The sequence below is a fragment of the Hyposmocoma kahamanoa genome, unplaced genomic scaffold (assembly GCF_003589595.1).
Source record: "Hyposmocoma kahamanoa isolate Upper Pololo Valley unplaced genomic scaffold, ASM358959v1 224, whole genome shotgun sequence".
Taxonomy (NCBI): Eukaryota; Metazoa; Arthropoda; class Insecta; order Lepidoptera; family Cosmopterigidae; genus Hyposmocoma; species Hyposmocoma kahamanoa.
This window is the reverse complement of record NW_020653743.1, coordinates 1,001,169-1,020,988: the sequence shown is the minus strand read 5'-3', so window position 1 is coordinate 1,020,988 and position 19,820 is coordinate 1,001,169. Positions and strand designations below refer to the sequence as shown.

General features: G+C 38.6%; 1 protein-coding gene across 1 annotated transcript in view; it reads left to right on the top strand.

Annotated features, from left to right (window-relative positions):
* Nucleotides 1-19,820, top strand: part of LOC113228139 (histone lysine demethylase PHF8-like) — a 39,585-nt gene that overhangs the window by 3,020 nt on the left and 16,745 nt on the right. Inside the window, exons 3-12 of the mRNA XM_026461321.1 lie at nucleotides 4,235-4,417; nucleotides 5,715-5,827; nucleotides 6,882-7,018; nucleotides 10,122-10,320; nucleotides 12,637-12,732; nucleotides 14,978-15,123; nucleotides 15,679-15,805; nucleotides 17,096-17,218; nucleotides 17,338-17,460; nucleotides 18,211-18,417. Of these exons, the coding sequence (XP_026317106.1) occupies nucleotides 4,235-4,417; nucleotides 5,715-5,827; nucleotides 6,882-7,018; nucleotides 10,122-10,320; nucleotides 12,637-12,732; nucleotides 14,978-15,123; nucleotides 15,679-15,805; nucleotides 17,096-17,218; nucleotides 17,338-17,460; nucleotides 18,211-18,417 (1,454 nt within the window). The remainder of the gene's footprint in view (nucleotides 1-4,234; nucleotides 4,418-5,714; nucleotides 5,828-6,881; nucleotides 7,019-10,121; nucleotides 10,321-12,636; nucleotides 12,733-14,977; nucleotides 15,124-15,678; nucleotides 15,806-17,095; nucleotides 17,219-17,337; nucleotides 17,461-18,210; nucleotides 18,418-19,820) is intronic.

Below are 19,820 nucleotides of genomic sequence, written 5' to 3'. Positions count from 1 at the left end.
GTTATATAGATTGTACTTCAGAGTTGCAGAATTGAGAAAGCGACAGAGTTCTAATAACTTCGTCATCCATCAAAATCCACTCATTCATTATATTTATGGCTTTCTAGAATTATGGCGTATCTCAAAAGCATCTAATTCAACTGGAAGACGGTTTAGAAAACCTGAGATGTGTCCGCAACGCAAAATTTATAATTAATCTCAATAATGTCATGTGATTATTGAACCAATGAAAAGCTCGGTGTCCCATTCACAGTAAAATTCAGCATTATCTGAACAATTCTCAGTAATATGTCAAAGATGGAACCATTTTGGATTGGGCCACTATTCTTGTAAAACAGCGTCTTTTTTTATAATATCAAGTGATATGATATCAAAAACATTTAATTTGAAACCTAATTCCCTAGGGTCCCCATGCTAAATCATTTGTTTTATCTAGTGACTTAACTAATCTCTTTCTAAAAATTTTCTAAAAATTTTCGTGGAATTGATTTGGACTGTTTGCGAAGTGATGCTCGTGAAATTGACTGGGGTAACGTTGTGAATGCTATATCAATTAGCAAAGTGTCCGAGTTTAACAACACGTTGATGAATCTTTACGATAAACATGCACCAGTACGGCCAGTTAAAATGAAACACCTCCCTGCACCTTGGCTAGACCAGAATGTTAGGACTGCTATGAATAAAAAGCTCACAGCTAAGGCCAGATTTAAGTACAGTCCTACAGACGAGAATAAGCGCATCTATAATGAGCGTCGTAATCACTGCAATAGGTTGTGTAGGGATGGACAACGCCGACATATTCATAGTTCTTTAGAAACTGATGATCCGGCTAAAGTCTGGAAGTTTCTTAGGTCGCTGGGAGTTGGTAAGTCACGTCAAGATAGTTTCCCAAAAAATGTAAACCTTGATGCTCTTAATCATCATTTCTCTAATTCCGTTGCCTTCGACGGGTCGACTAAAACATCTACCTTAAATTATCTTTCCACGCTTCCAACTGCCGACCATCCTCCGTTTTCTTTAAAAGAGTTTACTGATTGTGATGTTAAGAAGGGCATAGAATCTATTTCGTCCAATGCTGTTGGCAGTGACCATATTGGTCGTAAAATGTTTTTATTCATAGTTGATGAGATTTTACCAGTGATCCGGTATATTCTTAATTTTTCTATCAGTAGCGGAGAATTTCCTTCCCTTTGGAAGGAAGCTCTCATTACTCCTCTTCCCAAAAAAGCCAATCCATCTAACTTTTCTGATTTCCGACCTATTTCTATACTTCCCTTTCTATCAAAGCTGCTAGAGCGACTAGTTCATAACCAAATTACTCCTTTTCTCATACGTAACAACCTTCTTAATCCCTTTCAATCCGGCTTCCGACCAGGACACAGCACTGTGACTGCTCTTGTTAGGATCACTGATGACATTAGGTATAGTATGTCGCAACAGCAACTCACTGTAATGTCATTGCTTGATTTCAGCAATGCTTTCAACAACGTTGATTTTGACATTTTGATTGCACTTTTACGCACTCTTAACATATCTCCAACGGTAATCTCTTGGTTTCATAGTTACCTGCATGGGCGGCGGCAGTGTGTTCACATTGATGAGAGATTCTCTTGTTGGTGTGACATTAATGCTGGCGTTCCACAGGGCGGCGTTTTATCTCCTCTTCTCTTCTCGATCTTTATTAATTCAATTTCCCGCAGTCTTACCTCATCCTATCACCTGTATGCAGATGATTTACAAATTTACACTCACCGGCAACTTGAAAACCTGCACGAAGCCATTGAGGTAATCAATAATGATCTCCGTCATATTTCGACGTGGAGTAAACAATTTGGTCTTAAGCTGAACGCAACGAAAACGCAAATGATTGTTATTGGCAGCTCTAGAATGGTATCCAAGATAGATTGGTTTCGCTTGCCGCAGGTTATTATAGACGACACCTACATTAAAATTAGTGACAACGTAAAAAATCTGGGTATACTTATTGATAGGCAGCTATCTTGGGCACCTCAATTAGTTGAGACCAGCCGCAAATTGTTTGCGTCTGCCGCATCTCTCAGACGGTTACGTAATTTTTTACCTATTGCCACGAAAACTGCGCTTGCCCAAACTCTTCTTCTTCCAATTCTTGATTATGCTGATGCCTGCTATCTGGATTTAACCGAAGAACAGCTCAACAAACTCGAACGTCTACAAAACTTTTGCATCCGTTTCATTTATGGTCTGAGGAAATTTGATCATGAAATTTTCCATTTATCGCAATGAGCTGAAGTGGTTACCCATTAGACTTCGCCGGAATGCTCATATTCTTAATCTTCTCTATGGCATCTTATTCATTCCTCACACACCACCTTATCTTAAGGAGCGATTTGAATTCGTCCATCAATACAACCCCCGACTTCTGCGCTCTTCTTCAACTCTCCAACTTAAGATGCCATTGCATACCTCCCAGTATTACGACAAGTCCTTTACTGTTCAGGCTATTCGTTTGTGGAACGCTTTACCTTTGTCTATTCAACAAGCGAAATCATTGAATATATTCAAAAATATGGTAAAAGTACACTACCTTAATTTAGTGTGACCTGGACTGCTTAGGTATTTTTATGTTTTGAAATTACGTTTTAGAAATTTTTATATTTATAAGTATAAGAATATATAGTAGTTTACGATATTCATATATATGTATTGGTTTTATTATTTATTTATAAATATATGTATATTTGCATTTATTTATCAATTTTTATCTGTTGATTAGTAATTCTTCATACACCGCCGTCTTTTTCCTGTGAATTATATAATTACTTCCATCCAAAGGTTGTCTGGCAGAAATCGCTTAAAGCGATAAGACCGCCCATTGTACCACCGCTTATTTTTAATTTAATTGTATTGTATTTGTTTCCTTTTTTGGTGTACAATAAAGAATTTTTGTATTGTATTGTATTGTAATCTCGGAAGGTATGCCCTTGAACAGACTCATGCAGTCATACAATGACTTGACCGTGACCAGAGACAGTGACGTAGACATCTTTCATGTAGGGAACGCTAAACAACTTATTCGCATGTGCAAGCAATTGTTTCAATCTTAAATCAAATTATTTGCTGTAATTATACATTTTTAATTGTTTTTTTATTATTATTTTAATTTATTCTTTGTATCTTACTCTAAATGTTTAGTATGTATACACCTGTAGCAACTTGGCACCTTGTATGGTGAACGTATGTGTATTTATTTCTAAGATTGTTTTGTGTTAAGCTTAAACTAGATAAAAATTAAGATATAAGAGATATAAGAGAATAGTTTTTAGGTTAGGTAGTTTTAGTAAAGCAACATCGATCGTTGGTGATGGAATTGATGAACGCCATCACTGCCATTCCATTGACACTATATTGAGACTCAACTGTTAGTGCAACTAGATTTTAGTAGAATAATGAATATTGTCATAATTGCAATAGAATCTTAGTGGATTTTCAATGGAATTACAACGATCGTTATATTTTTCGAATATTAGCAGAATTGAGGCCCATGCCTCCTACTCCAAGCAGACTAGATTGTGACGATGCGACGTCCTCCATCGTCATCCCATCTTTTTATCACCTTCTCCGGTACCTGGCCACTTATTTTCAAATTTTGAATCGTTCTTTTTTTCCTCGTTTTTCTCACCTTGTTTCGTTCCGTCGTCATCCTGTATCTAATGTCTGAAACGAGCACACGTGCTCTCTCTTATCATGCTAAATTACAGATACAATAGTTTCTTATATACGCTTAACGATACAACGTGTTTACACACATACGTCACTCACATTTTCTGGAAAAGTTAAATAATGTCGAAGCTCTGATACGTCTAGAAATGACAAACATCCACAAATACACCAACATGACTCTCCAGGCTATATTACAATCTACAGGAAATGCTTAAGCGCTGCCAGCAGTGCGTGCTTATAACCCTTATAACCCTTTCAAGATTACTATGATTGAGCAGTTACAAGTTAAAACAAATCTGAAATTTTAATAATTTTTTATAGATGGTAAACTACAACAGAAGAACACGGTGTAGAAGATTTCAAAACACATAAGCAACTATCCCACTGGGCTAAAGTAGCTCTAATTTTTAAATTTAATTTTAACCATAAAGTTCTTTGTGACATTGATTTTCGTGATAATAAGTTTTGGAATACAATAAAGGCCGTTGCAATATAGAAACTTTAATTGGTTTGTAATGTTGTGTTATTTCAGTAAAAATCCCTACAAACAACCATCGTGCGGACCGCTACGAGTTAAGTGCGGAGACTCGTCCGTCTCAAGTTGGTACGCCAGCATGGGTGCGGGCGCTGGCCGCCCGCCCGATGCGGCCTTCACAACAGGCACTGCACAGAATGCGTCCCCAACAGTTTACAGAGGAGTTTGTTAGAGATAATGGTGAGCTTTTGGAAACTTATATTAAACTCAAACTAGGATGATCCCTGTGACGTGCCTCAACTCAATAGGGATTAGGTAAAGTCGATAGATTTTTTAGTATATTTGATTTTTGAAAGGTTCTCTTGTACAGTTTTATTTTCCTGACGTATTCTGCACGATGTTTTGACGTGTGAAGTGTTTTGTATTATATTGAAGGCATAAAACACGACTATAATTCAAATGTAATTTCAATGGATATTTTTGCAACGAACAAACGCACTATACACATCATACATCATCTCTAGCAAATGTAGTGTAATAAAGTAACCTTTGCAAGTTATAACAATTAACGAATTTTTGAATAAAAATGCCTTTGTCCGTTAATTTCTCACAAACAAACATTGATTTGTTGTTTATTCTATAAAAATAGTTTATAAAATACGTAAATTAGTGAATGTGTCGTTTTTATCTTTATTTTTATTTATTTAATAAAAATAATATTTTTTATTTTCTCTCAGTTACAAGATACAAATTATACAATACAAGTAAAACTATGACACTATAACAAAAACAAATACATTTGTAACTCAATAACAGCCGCGCACAACATGCAAATAACATTTTGCAACTTATTGAGTTGTTGACTAATTAAGTCAATAGAAAATGTGTATACTTTTAACGAAAATTACTTCACTCTGTGAAGTGTTCATATGCTTCAGTACAGTCCGGGCTTTTTATAATTTTTTACACATTACAAGGTTATATTCTGTAGATTTTTATGAACTGGCACGGGAATCATGCTAGATTGATTTTGGTATAATTGCATCGCATTGTTCATATTGGCTTCTTTAAAGTGAGATTTTGGACTCGTGCGTTCTAGTAGTTGGATTAATAATGATGAATGAATTGGCGACAACCAGTTCAAAGTTTTCCTCTGGCACCACCCTTGGTAATAAGGTTGCTACTAAATATTTTTTTTGCTTGATATGAATAATATTTTAGCAGCAGTTCGTTCAGGGTATATTGTCAGCATACCTGTTTCTGCCGCAAAGCAGTTTTGTGAGTATTACTCCGTTCCGGCTTTAAAAGGTCAGGGTGCTGGTGAAATTATAGGCACATGGCACTTGTCAACTTATGTCTCAGATCTTTGCGATTTAAAGCTTTGAGTGGCATTGTATCTACTATGAACAGGCGTGTCGCTTATCACCAGTTCATCCCGTCGCTATCATAAAAAAGTTCCTAAGTTTGACAATGTAATACAAACAGTACTTGAAGAAATATTAATAGGACTTAAAAACTAAAACTACTTTCTTTTCAGGCTTCAACCGACCAGTACTGTTCCAGACCAATGATGGGCTGGAGATGAAAACTCCTAATCCTGGCACTTTCACAGTTAGATCAGTTCTCAGATTCTGCGGGGCGCAATTAGAGGTACTGATATACATATTATGCTATACAGCTCAAACGCAGGTCACCTTAGTTAAATTCTACTTTAGTAATGATTACAATAATAATTAATCTTTTAGGCCTTGGGAGAGCCGTGTCTAAAATACATATAATAATAATAACTAACACACTCAACATAGCCCCACACTAGGGTAACCTACAAATACACATAGATAACCACAAATTACAGCTACACTCACTAGAGAAACAAATGTAGGCCATGCACATATTTCTCCCGGCGCGGGAATCGAACCTGGGACCTCTGCGTGGCAGTCCAGTTTGGTAACCGTTTGGCCACGGAAGCAGTTACACTTTGCGTTATACTTAGCGTGACACGGCGGCAGTTTAATGTACTATTGAAATTTGTCACTGCCCTGATATTAGCACCGCTTAGCTCGAACGGTCACTTATACCATAACGTAATAAAACAAGTAGGATAACTCCGTACAAACGTAGCAACGCGGCTTGTATGTGTGCATAGTGCGAATGTGTTTGTACGCACATATTCGTATTATCTCGCTGTCACGTTGCGTTGAAGAGTTCGCTCGGTGTTTAAAAAATAGTAGACGTGTTTATTGTTGTATTTATGGTGGTTTGAACAAGAGTGACTCAAATTCAGAATTTGTCAACATTTTAAATAGTGATGCAACATACCATTGTTTCTGCTTCCGCACCTGCTGAAATTCCGCAAGCTTTTTCACATCTGTTTCTGTTTCTGCTTCCGCAACTTTTATAACAAAACTTTAATTCGGAAGTTCACAACGTTCACTAGGCGTGTACCACACCAGTGCCATATGTTTAACTTTAATGGAGAGCGCCCGTTTTTTTTACGCCAAAAACAAGCCGTTTGGAACTATTTAATTGAGATCTTTATAGTATTTACATTTCTGCTTCCGTTTCCGCTAAGATATACTTTTGACATCTGTTTCTGTTTCCGTTACGACACTTCTGTTGCATCACTAATTTTAAGCCATTTATTTTGACATCGCATTAGGACACAAGAGTCCAATTACAAAGCTTCAAACACATCCGTTCGCAGGTGGAGGTGATAGATGTCCGCAAACAGTCGACGCTACGGATGCCGTTGGGGGAGTTCGTGGACTACTTCGAGACGCCGCCACAAAGTCGTGACGAGAAGGTGCTTAACGTGCTCAGCCTCGAGTTCACCGACACCAAGTCAGTATCCACAGCAACTATTTCATTACGAGTATATTCATTAGTAGCAGTAGAGCTCCTTGTGAAAGAATTCGTCCAAGGTAGTACTGCTACCTTATCTGTTCAGTAATATCAGCATTACTGTTCCATTTTTGAAGGGTGCTGGTGAAATTACAGGCACATTGGACTTGTCAATTTATGTCTCAGAGTGACGGGCGCAGTGGCAGTGCCCATCAGATCTTTGCGATTTTATGCTCGAGAGTGGCACTGAGACTGTTATGGACAGGCGTGCAGCTTACCATCAGGCGTACGACTTGTTCGTCCTGTCACGATAAAAAATATTGGGTCGTGCTTCATTCTCAGCTCATTCCGCCAGCCCCTTACCATCGGACCTTTCGGATTTAGAGTAAAGGCAGGATTTCATCATTTTTTTCTATGCACACAGCCCTGGAACGGAATTTCCTACCTACGACTGTGTTTGCGAGTACGACAGAATGGGAAATCTTTCTCTATAAATAGGCTCGTTTCATCGTAGACCTTGTCTTTGTTGCAGGGCTAGGTAAAAACTATTGCAGTAAAGGTTGGGATGTGTGTTACCCGTCGAGTATATAACCAGAAATAAGTGCCATCCGTCTGTGCAACTTATCAGGCAATAATGGGCCTTATTTCACTTTTAAGTATCAACTCTCGTTTGCACTGAAATCACAAATTAGAAAGCTGAAGTAGTACAGCGCCAACAACTGACCTGTGTGTACGTCACCGTATATTCCAAAAAATATTCTGTATTTATTGTAACAAAGATAATATCCCTAACAATGGGGGCCGTTCCATTCGGTGGCGTGGGAAAAACAGCAAAACGTCTAATTATAAAACAAACGGAATCACATTTCATCGATAATTAAACATTAAATACGTAATTTTTCAATTATCGTCCATTATACCAAAGCTCAAGTTAAACGGTACATTTGAAGTGAAACAATTGACGACACCCGTCAATTGTTTCGAATTAGGGCTGGCCAATCGGCAGAGGGCAGCTGTCACCGTAATGATTTGGCAGAGTAGTTTTCAAACAAATTAAATGACATTTCGTCTCTATTTCTGGTTATATACTCGATGGTGTTTCCTCAACAACTAGGAATATATACGCCCGGCACAGTCCCTTCAAATTATCATTTGATTCGGTCTTTACAAAATTCTTCGAATGGACACGATTTTGATAACGAAGAGACCGACAAACTACACTTAGAGCTGTAATTTATTTAAGTAAAGACAGGAACTTTTAAGAAAGGGGAAAATGTTATATTGACATTAACCGAAAGATGGCAAAAGATTGGAGATTGATGGCAAAATCCATTCATTTAAAAAAAAGCCAAAAAGGCATTGTACAGCATTAAGGTACAAGTGAAAAACATTTAAAAAGAATATCAAACTTTATTCTATTGTTTAGAATATTTATTAATTTTAAAATTCCCCTTTCATAAATATTCTTGTCTTATAAAAAACCGCTCTAGGGGTCTTTTCGTTGTCGAAGTCGTGCCCGTTCAAAGAATTTTATAAAGGCCGAAATAAGTGTATGTCTGACGGGCTATGTCGGGCGAATACCATGGATGAGGTAACTTATAACTGCAATAGTTTTTGACAACTTTGTCAAGGGTTTGGCGTTGTCAATGTGGTATACGACATCATTGTGGTCCACCGGTTTTGGGTGTTTTTTATGAATTATAAACTTACAGCTTTCGCGATTATTCTTGAAATATTATTTTTTAAATAACCATAGATAATATAACAATTTAAAAGAACAACAACGGTAAAACTTCACGAACTTGTTTTGGCTTATCAACATGTATGTTGTGTATTAAGAATGTATACAACCTCAAATGGCTTTGATTGATTCTGCATAACATTGAAAGTATTTAATCAGTCCACTTTGGAAAAAATATATATTAAAATGAAAGGTATATACTGGTTACTTTACGGTGTGAAAACACGGAACCTACTTCGAAATTTTATAAGAAAACTGCTGTATTCAATAGGTACCATACCAATTGTTTTTTCATATCAACTGAACTCAATAGAACACGTATAGTATACGTTATGCATTTTTAAAATGACATAAAGCCAGTGTCCCGCCGATCGACCCAAGCAAAATGAACCGTATTAGCACAGGAAAAATTTGAATTTGGAGATCAAATAGTATTGACTCTTAACAACATGTTCTACCGAATATACATCCCTGCAAGACACGGATCTCTTCTAAGAATCTAGTTTAAGATAGGAACTTAACACATTTTTTAAGGGCGGTGAACCTTTCTCGCAAGTTTCATCCCAATGTTTTCATTTGCCGTTAAGAGAGTGGTAGTCAATAAAAATTTAATTAATACAGTGAATAGCGACATCTCTCGCCAGGACTGGTAGCTGTAAAGGTACTAACTGGGTGATAAATCTGTAGTAGATTTCTCATAGATGGCGCTACGACTAAAAAGTCGTTGAAAGACCAAGTACAAAGACACGACGCAAGCACATAGAAAAATTCGTGATGTCCGTTGGTTCGTTCCGTGGCTTAGTTGGTATAGCGTCTGACACGGTATGCAAGAAGACGTCGGTTCGAATCGGACCGGATCGAAGGAATTTTTTCTGAGTGTTTTTTCTGAATGTTCGATCTTTGTATTAATAATTATAATTAACAAATGTACTTAATTTCGAAATGAACATATGGATACATGCTACCACAAGAGTTCGAATTGTCCACCCATTGCGCTACCACGTACACATGAAAGTTTCTGTTTTTCTTAAATAAGTAGATAGATAGATCGATAGATAAAAACTTTATTTACCTCCATGACAACTTATTTACATAGGATCCACTAAAACTAATTCCATGAATATTATTATATTGAACCACTTAAAAGTAACAAACTTTTTATAACAAAAGTAACATACAACTACACCTATGATCATCATCTATCATTTAATTGAATAGTTTTGGAAGTCATGACAGTGGCTCAGCATAAATGCCGCAATCTGCCAGAAGCGTGTTAATAGAGACGCCACTCATCATCTCAGACAGTTCTCTGGCGTTATCGTTTAATTCAATAAAGGTTATGTAAATTCTATTTTCCTTCAGCATGTCCCCCCTGGTGGAGCCCCCGGCGATGGCCCGGCGCCTGGACTGGGCGGAGCTGGTGTGGCCGTCCGCCGAGGAGCGTCCGCCGAGGCCAGCCGTACAGAAGTACTGCCTCATGTCCGCCGCCGGCTCATACACCGATTTCCACGTCGACTTCGGCGGAACCACCGTCTGGTACCACGTGCTGCACGGGCGGAAGGTGGGGTCAATATTATTATTGATATTGCGGATATCTGACACATTATTATTATTAATAATGTGTCAGATATCCGCAAAGGGTTTCAAACGAAATTATAATAGAATAGAATTATTTATTTCGCACCATGATCCATAATGATGTTAGTAATACAGTAAATTGTTCTTACGTGCTATGGTTAGTACAATACAAAATTACTTAATTCTAGTGAGTCTAGGCCACTATCCTACGCGCGTGTAGTTGCACCCAATGTAGTTGGTAGGGGCAGTCCAGCCTGTTGGCAACAACGGCTAGGATGCTATTAGCACTGCCGCGCACACGCATCATGAGTGAGGCAGCCTTCTTGCGCATAATGGCATGAAAGCCTGATGGATGCACTACAGTGTCGCGGCAGCCCCATTAAAATCCTAAAAGCGTTGTTATATTGCACCCTTAATGTATTCAGGGTTTTCTGCATACACTTCACTCACAGGCTGCTTGTGTAAAAGTTTTCACAATATGCTTTAAATAATGAAATCTTTACATCTTTGGTGGAACGAGCAAACCTGCAGGCGAGCATATTACATCTAACACACAGGGCCCTTCTCTCCCTCTCCAAGTCGGCACTATCATGCAAGTTAGACAAGACATTACAGCGACGGTATTAACTTCGGTTGCACTACCAAGAGCACCCAGATCAGATCCAATTTATAAAACGAACCCGGGGCCTCCTTTCTAGCGCCCACAAGGCTAACGCTAGACTTCCGAAGTTGACTTTATGCACTTATAAACTCGCGCTGACTGGGGTCAGCCCGTGACCACGGCCAGTGCAACCTGGCCGAAACGTCGGGGAAATAGGTAGGTGTGAAAATACCTGTTCGTGTTTAAAGGCATTTATTCTCGTTTCCAAATGTTACCAGCTGTACGACCAACCACTGCACTCCCACAAACTCCTGATATCTCACCTTCAGAATTTATGACGCCTGAACTGCCGGGCTAGTTCCCCACTCTGATGTACCATAACAGACTAAATTTGTTAATGCAGACAATATTTATTTCAGTTGTTAAAGCTAAGTTTGCTTATGTGGTAGTTAAATAATGTTATATATTTTGAAGAACTAGGACAACGATATGAAATTGCGAAATCGATGAAGCAAAAAAATTTTACGTTGATAAAATTACTGTGCAGAACTGTCGACTGTTTGGTACTGTATTAATCTTTTGCAGTCATTGGTCACGGCACTCGCGATGACATAGAAATATGACGTCACGGTGCTCGCCATGTTGGCTATTGTGATAAAATTATAAAATGCATGGTTAATCACTCGAATTTGAGAGCTAAATGTTGATATAACAGCTTCTTCGAGGCAGCATACTACGGGGGCTGATATTACAAAACTATATCATAATAAATCGCGACATAATTCGCGACGCCATGATCATAACTAATTTATGTTTTATGTAACTAATTGGTTCGGAACTTCTTAATATAAATGAGAAAATACAATTTCCTCAAACATGCTCGGAAATGTTGGCATTTGTATAAAAAATCTACAAATTTCATTATTTATGGAGCGTGCAAAATAAATACAATTAAATTTGTGAATCCCTTTCTGTCCGCTGCTCTAAACTTATACATAATCTTCTAATAATAATAATAATAATAATAATAATAATAGTAACGCACACACTCAATATAGCCCCGCACTAGGGAAACCCTGTGTCGCGGATGGCATGGACACACACATAGACAATCACAAATTACATTTAAACTCACGAGAGAAATAAATGTAGGCCATACAAATATTTCTCACTGCTCGGGAATCGACTCTGGGACCTCTGCGTGGCAGAACGGCATGGTAACCGTTCGTAATTCCGAGAATTAGATTTATATGATTAGATAATTGTCTATGCTATTAATTATTTTGCGTTTATGGTGCACGAATACTTGAATACTTAACACCACATACTTTAAAAAAGGCGTTCTTTGTTATTTCTATTTTTTTGTGTTTTTTATATTTTCAAGGCAGAGTTGTAGTGAGAAATACGAAAATACATTAGTGGACTGTACTCAACCTAATTTAATTTTTATTCTGGGATGGGAAGGCGCTGCGACACTCGCCAGATTTTGATGCGGGCCACGCATCCTTGCATGATGATGTCGTTTCAGTTTATTTCTTTGTTTATTTATTTATTTATTTATTTTAAACACTAAGAATATTACAAAAATATATATACATCACACCCTTAAACCTACATTGGTTTGTCCGGGTGCTGCACGTTCTCCTTAATTACGTCTTAATATTACATTTGTTGAGTTAACTATATTTTTTGTTTCAGATATTTTACCTGGTGCCGCCGACGGCGACTAATCTCGCTCTGTACCAGCAATGGAGCGCATCCAATAACCAGAATGAACGGTTCTTCGGTGATTTGGTAAGCTGAAATATGTTAACTATAATTCCAAATGGAAGTGCCTTAAGAGTCTTATACTACCTCAGCTCGAATTAAAGTTTTATGTCGTACTTATACGGTTCACTTTGCCTTGGTCAAGAGGCAGGGACACTGGCTTTATTTCAGAATTTATTTTTTTGTAAACGGAATTGAAGCCATTTGAGAAATGTATATCATATAGTATAAGTGTGGTATTTAGTTCAGTTAATAAAAAAATCATTGGTATTATTTCGACCCCACCTACCATTGACTTACAAATAAATGGACGACGGGTCTAATACAAAAACCACGAAAAAAATGTCCCAAGTCAACCTATTTAAACGTAGTGACATGTCAAGGAATATGAAAAAGCTAAAACGTTGAATTTAAATTGTAATGTCATCGCAGTACAGTCTAATTTTGTTTGCTTCGCTGTCAGTCGAACAAACGAAGACTAGAGCGTGAATGACGCTCTGTATACGATTTTAACGCCCTATAAGTTCGGACACTTTTTAGCGCGGACCCGACGTCCATATAATTGTAAGTCAATGCCTCATACGTAAAATATCGTATGTCGAAATCGCCAAGTTTACAGGGGAGCGTTTTAAAGTTTTGAATTCACTGAAACTTTACACGTGACTTTAGCATTTCTCAGTTTTATTCGGCAAAGCTCGTTACTTTAAAACTCTTATTTCAGTGAATCCAGAACTTTAAAACGCTCCCCTGTAAACTTGGCAATTTCGACATACGATACTTTACGTAGGAGGGATCGATTTATGTCAAATACCTATTGAATACAGTAGTTTTATTGTAAAAATTCGAGGTAAATTTGTCTTTTTTTGTCGTGAAAATTTGTACGAATCGTGTTTTTACACCATATAGAAGTAATCAGTGCATATCCCCAACTTTGGAAATATCGTATATATAGGAATATATATACGATATTTCTAAAGTGATTGATCCGACACTTTGTCTGTTATGCTGAATCAAGCAAAGCCATTTGAGGTTGTATAGACACTGAAGCCTCGATTACTATCAGAACCGCTGTTGCCAAGCTCACACATTCATAATTTTAAACACAATATAATAATAATAAATATGTTTATTTCTCACCACAAAGTACTAAACAATATGAAGGCACATTACAGTAGTATATTGTGGGAGCTGGCGCTTGATGTAGATATTTCACTTGTATTATAAGTCACCAGGCCCCATCCCTTGAATAATGAGTTCAATCATGATGTAAATGACATATGCGACTTTTTATCATAGAGTATCTTTCTTCGCGAACACTTCTCACTCCATTCTACTTAATATGACTACTATAATTGTCCTAATATGTCCATGACCTCATATCGATCCTCTGAATCTGAACTAGTGGGATCCTCTGATCCCTATGATGGGTCTCCTCACACACGCCTACATTCCTTCCTTGCCGCCGCTTCATGCCCCCTTATACCTTTAGTACAAGTGGCGGGTCTCATTCTAATTCTATTACTGATTCGTCATACTCTATCTTCAGGCTGTCTAGTCAACAAATATTGTATCTAAGTTAGTAATAAACATTGTGCAAACTTACCAACCGTGAACCGTGAAGCCGTGGTAGCCTAATGGTTTGACCTACTGCCTCTCAAGTAGAATGTCGTAGGTTCGAATTCGGGCTCGCACCGCTGAGTTTCTCGGAATTTATGTGCGAAATTTAATTTGAAATTTATCATGAGCTTTTCGGTGAAGGAAAACCTGCACGTTGAAGGTTCACAACCCTTAGAAAATGTGTGGAGTCCCTAACCCGCATTGGGCCAGCGTGGCGGACTATGGCCTAAGCGCTCGTCTGAAAGGAGACCCGTGCCCAGCAGTGGGACATATAAATGGGTTGATGATGATGAAACTTACCAACTGTAGTGCCGACCAACCAGTGCACTCCCAGCAGCCTGATATCTCACCTTTAGAATTTGAGATGCCTGGATAGTTCTCTACTCTTAGGTATCATAACAGACTAAATTTATTAATGCTTGATATTACAAAAGTAATACTAATTCGCGACAGTCCTTATTAGAAAACACACCTCTTACTATGAATTAATTCGCCTTAATTATCTTCGGCGCTTGGGTAGGTAGCGGACGACTATTCAAAGTCGTTCCGTATCGTGATTGGTCGAGATATTTCCCCTACCTCTCCTCACAAGCTGCAGGAGACTCCTGCATATTGCGATTATATTACAAGTATGTAATTAATCACTTGTTTTCAGGTGGAATGGTACGGCACGGCAGAACTGACAGCTGGTCAAACTTTGTTCATACCTTCGGGGTGGATCCATGCGGTTCTCACGCCTTGTGATTCCCTGGTCTTCGGGGGAAACTTGCTACACTCATATGCTATCGAGACACAGTTACAGTGAGTATCAAGTCTGGTGTACCTTGGAGAAAAAGAAGTTATTTAATTGATAGTACTTGCCTCGCACATAAATTTCGAGAAACGTGTAATTTGAAATTTACCACGAACTTTTCGGTGAACGAAAACATTGCGACGAAACCTGCACGTCGAAGAACGTTCACAACCCTCGGACTATGTGTGAGTCCCCAACCCGCATTGGGCCACCATCGAAAATCCTCGCCTGAAGGAAGACCCATGCCCAGCACTAAGACGTATTTATGGGCTGATAACGACGACTTGAAAGTACTTTCCTAGAATTGGCATATATGGCAAGTGCCATATTTTGTTAAATCTACCAGTTTCCCAAAAACATCGAGTATATAACCAGAAATAGAGACTGGCAACTCAGGCAAATGGGCCTTAATATCACTTTTAAATATCTCTCATATTCATATATCAAATGAAATCCACAACAATCGTGTCACGCATTTATTATTAATAATATAATGCATGACATGATTGTCGTGGATTTCATTTGTGATTGTGAAGTTGATCATGATAATATGTGTAATGCAGGATCTACGAGATCGAACGCCGTGTGGAGACTCCAACAGCCTTTCGTTACCCACTCTTTGAGGCCATGCATTGGTACGCCGGCGCGTATCTGCTCACTATGCTTCGCAGATATAATGAGGAGACTCAGGTGAGGAACATACTGTGGAAGTCGGAGTTTATTTAAGTCGTGCCAACTTAAGAAGTCTGGACCCCGATTCAGAACTCTTCGATATTTCAACTGAATCGTTCAAATGGATACCGTTGTCGAATTGAAGGGCGCTTTCCGAGCTTTTCATAATTCGGATAGGATTTTGTTATCCAACAGCGTTTACGGAGTTAGCCCGTGAAATAGATTATAAGAAAAATGAAAATGAATACATTCTTAAGACTTTAAGGGCCTAAAATGTAGGAATGCATTGATCTTTCATTAAAAAAATTAATAAAATTGAACAAAATCCAGACTTTATTTAAAATAATAAGAGATTTCCATATTACATTCTTGCTTTGTAAACAATAGGACGTTCGGTAACTTTCAATTGATAACTGTGTTCTGAAAGACGTTTGTGGCCTTTGCTGGTCGAGAAGTTCGGGTTATCGTACGGGTGTGACGCCATGTCGGTTCGGTTTCGAATACGACGGTTTGACGTTCGATTCGGGTGTTGTGAATTAAAATGAAAAGAAATCGTACGATATCAAATCGAATCGGTCGACAACTGAGTTATCGTAAGGTTCTGAGTCGACCCCCAGGTGTCTAATCGTGCAATTTGAAATGTACTCTGAATGTAATCTATAAAATTCATTCAGTTTCAAGTTCTGATATTTAAAATGGGCTTGCGATAGGTTTTGTCCAGTATTGTAATGAATAGTATAATCGGCCAAAAGGTGGCGCAATATTCGTCCAGACTATTCGGTGCATATTACGAAAATTGGTGCGAATAATAATAACTTCAGTTGTGATAAATAATTTTGTACGTACAACGAAGCAAGGATATTTACTGTAATTTTCAAGTTTATAATTTAAAGTCATGACCTAATGAAGAAAGGAATTGTTTTAATCACTTCATTTTGGTTAACTTTCAAAAACAAAATTTTATTTTAGTTTGCGAATAATAAATACTTGGTGGGTTTTGTTGACGTTTATTAAGTTATGAGTAAATTACATATTAAGTAGGTAGTTTCATTATTTTACCCTTTTTTTAGTTTATTACATTTCTTTTGGTCGTTTAGAATTTTAGCATTGATAAAATTTACATGGTTCAGCATTTTTTCTTATTTTTTCCTGCCGTTTTTCTTCGGCATTCGGTCTAATTGCAAAAAATAAGCCGAATACCGAATATTGATTGCAAGTCTGGTTTTGACTCGCCCCCTGGCGTCGAAGTGAGACTGCCTCGCGTTGTCGAAGTACACGTTGAAGTAACAATGATTTCCGGTGCGGCAGGACGAGGACTTCACGCTGCACGAGTCGTACCTGGCCAGCGCGCCGGCGCCGCTGCCGCCGCTGCTGCTGCGCGGCGTCAAGATCCTCGCCAACGCGCTCAAGGAGTGGCACGCGCTCAAGAGCGTACGTCCTTTCTACTTTTGCGCACTGCGAAAACACGCATATCCGTGAACCGCGAAGGTTACAAAATTAAAACTTTTTTTTTGTATTTCAATGTTATTTACTGTCTATATTTCCTACAGTCGGATCCGGCGAAGCGCGACAACGTCCCGAAATGCCTTAATTCCGGCCAGCTGGTTCGGGAGCTTTGTAAGGAGCTGCGCACTTTGGAGAAGAGATCGGCGAGCGCCGCTAACAAAGACAAAGTAAGGATCACTTTTAACTTTATTACATACTCCATCGCTGGACTCGTCGGATACTAGTGACAAAGGGCCTGTGTCCATCAGCAGAAGAATAATGAGAGGATTTAGGCGAAAGTCAATTACGCTAGCCCGATGTGGTTTGGGCGTCTTATTTTTTAAATAATTTTGTTGACAGAACAGTATTTTACTATTGATAAAGATTGATATGTGTGAGTGAAACAATTGAAGTTTGCTATAGTGTATTTCACATAGGATGGGTGCTGTGTACATTTCAAATTTTTACGTTGCATGTATACTATTTTTAATAAATTTGTCAACCAGAAAGAAATAATAAATTTATTGTAATATTCCAAAAATAAACAGTATTAGTTGCAATTGTAATTTGTAGTCAAAATTACGGTATGTTATTTAGATAGAAATTGAAATGATAAAGATAAAAATAAGTTACCCCAACTACTTGATACGTAAAACGGAATATTTATCCATAGAGATTTACACTACAGAATCGATAAATCGAATCGGTAATAAGTGCATTATATCTTGTATGCGGGTCGTTTTCTTTTGTTTTGGGCGTGGTATTTTTAGAGTAATTATTCAAATTTCGTTTCGTTAGTGTTGATTTTATACTTCATTGTTGACTTTTTTATTTGTTGTGAAATTTTTAGTCTTAAAAACATAATAATTGGATCCTTTTTATGATTTGTTCTTTAATTATTGTATCTAAATCGATTCTCTCTTCAACGCAATTTTCAGGAGTTTAAAGTGAAAACAACATCGCCCAAGAAATCAACATCGAAAGCGCAGCAGGCGCAGAAGAAGTCCCTCAAACTGACATTGCCAAAGCCGATCATGCATATGGGGCAGAACGGGGAGTTCGTTGAGGAGAAGATCTACGCTGATAAATATTACGTCGACAACAAGGAGGTTGTTTACCAGGATAACGGCTACATGCAGGTACGGGTTTTTTTAATACTGCACATTAAAAATTACACCGACAACACATATCAATAATTTTTTTTTTTTTCAATAAAAATAAGTGCGCATTTACCTTCCATCTCACCTCACATGGAAAGTCACGATTTAAAGCTCTGAATGGCACTGCAACTGTTATGGACGGGCGTGTAGCTTGCCATCAGGCACGACTTCTTCGTCCCGCCACTTACGACACACGATAGTATAAAAAAAACTAGAGGTCGGTTTTTAGCACTGTACTGAGATTATGTAGTAACACCTCGCAAAAGAAACCTGCATGTCAAAGACGGTTCACTGCTCTTGGAAAACGTTTGAAGGCTCAAACTCGCAGTGAACCAGAGTGGCGGCAAATATGACTAACTTTACGAGCACGAGAACTGAAAAATTTGTTAAACTGAAAAATGGGATCTGTCCTCTCCGCCACTCTATTCTTGCTGCATATCAACGACCTGCTGCTGATGCCCGGTATCTTTGGGTACGCAGACGACAGCACAGTGGCGGTGAGTTATGTGCCAGACGCCCGAGACAACAGTGAAGAGATCCGGTGTAAGCGAGAGGCGATGGTCACCCGGTTGAACCTGAGTCTGAAAGCTGCTTCCGACTGGGGAGATGCTAACAGGGTCAGGTTTAATGCGGCTAAAACACAGGCGTGTCTTTTCTCATCAAAACGGAGTCCCCTACACCTTACTCCGACTTTCCGAGGTGTATCCGTGCCGATAAGGGACCACCTTGAGCTACTTGGTCTGGACTTATCATCCAACCTCAACTTTGGGCGATACATCGAGTGCTTGGCAAAAACTGCTGCCAGAAAACTAGGCATACTTTTCAAGGTCAGGCGGTACTTCACACCTGAACAGCTTTTAAATCTGTATAAAGCACAAGTTCGATCCTGTATGGAGTACTGCTGCCACCTTTGGGACGGCTCTGCCCAATACCAGTTAGCTGCCTTGGACTCGGTGGAGCGTAAAGCAAAGAGACTTATTAACAATAATCCTCTTGTGGAGTCGAAGCTCCAAAATCTCGATCATCGCAGAAAAGTAGCCTGCTTGTCGGTTTTCTATCGGATACATTTCGGGTAGTGTGCGCAGGAACTTTTCAATTTGGTTCCGCCCTCACCGTTCCTCCTTCGGTCGACTAGAAGGTCCGGAGCACTCCATTCTTATGTCGTTGATATTCCACCTATTCGCACTAAGCGCTTTGCTTCCTCCTTTCTGATGCGTACGGCAAAGGAATGGAATGCTCTACCGGCATCTGTATTTCCCGAAAAGTACAATTTGAGGCTATTCAAGGCTAGAGTGAATAGGCATTTTTTAGGCAAACGCGTCCCATCGTCGGTCACATCGTCGCTTAACATCAGGTGAGATTGTGGCCAAGCGTGTGTCTATTATATA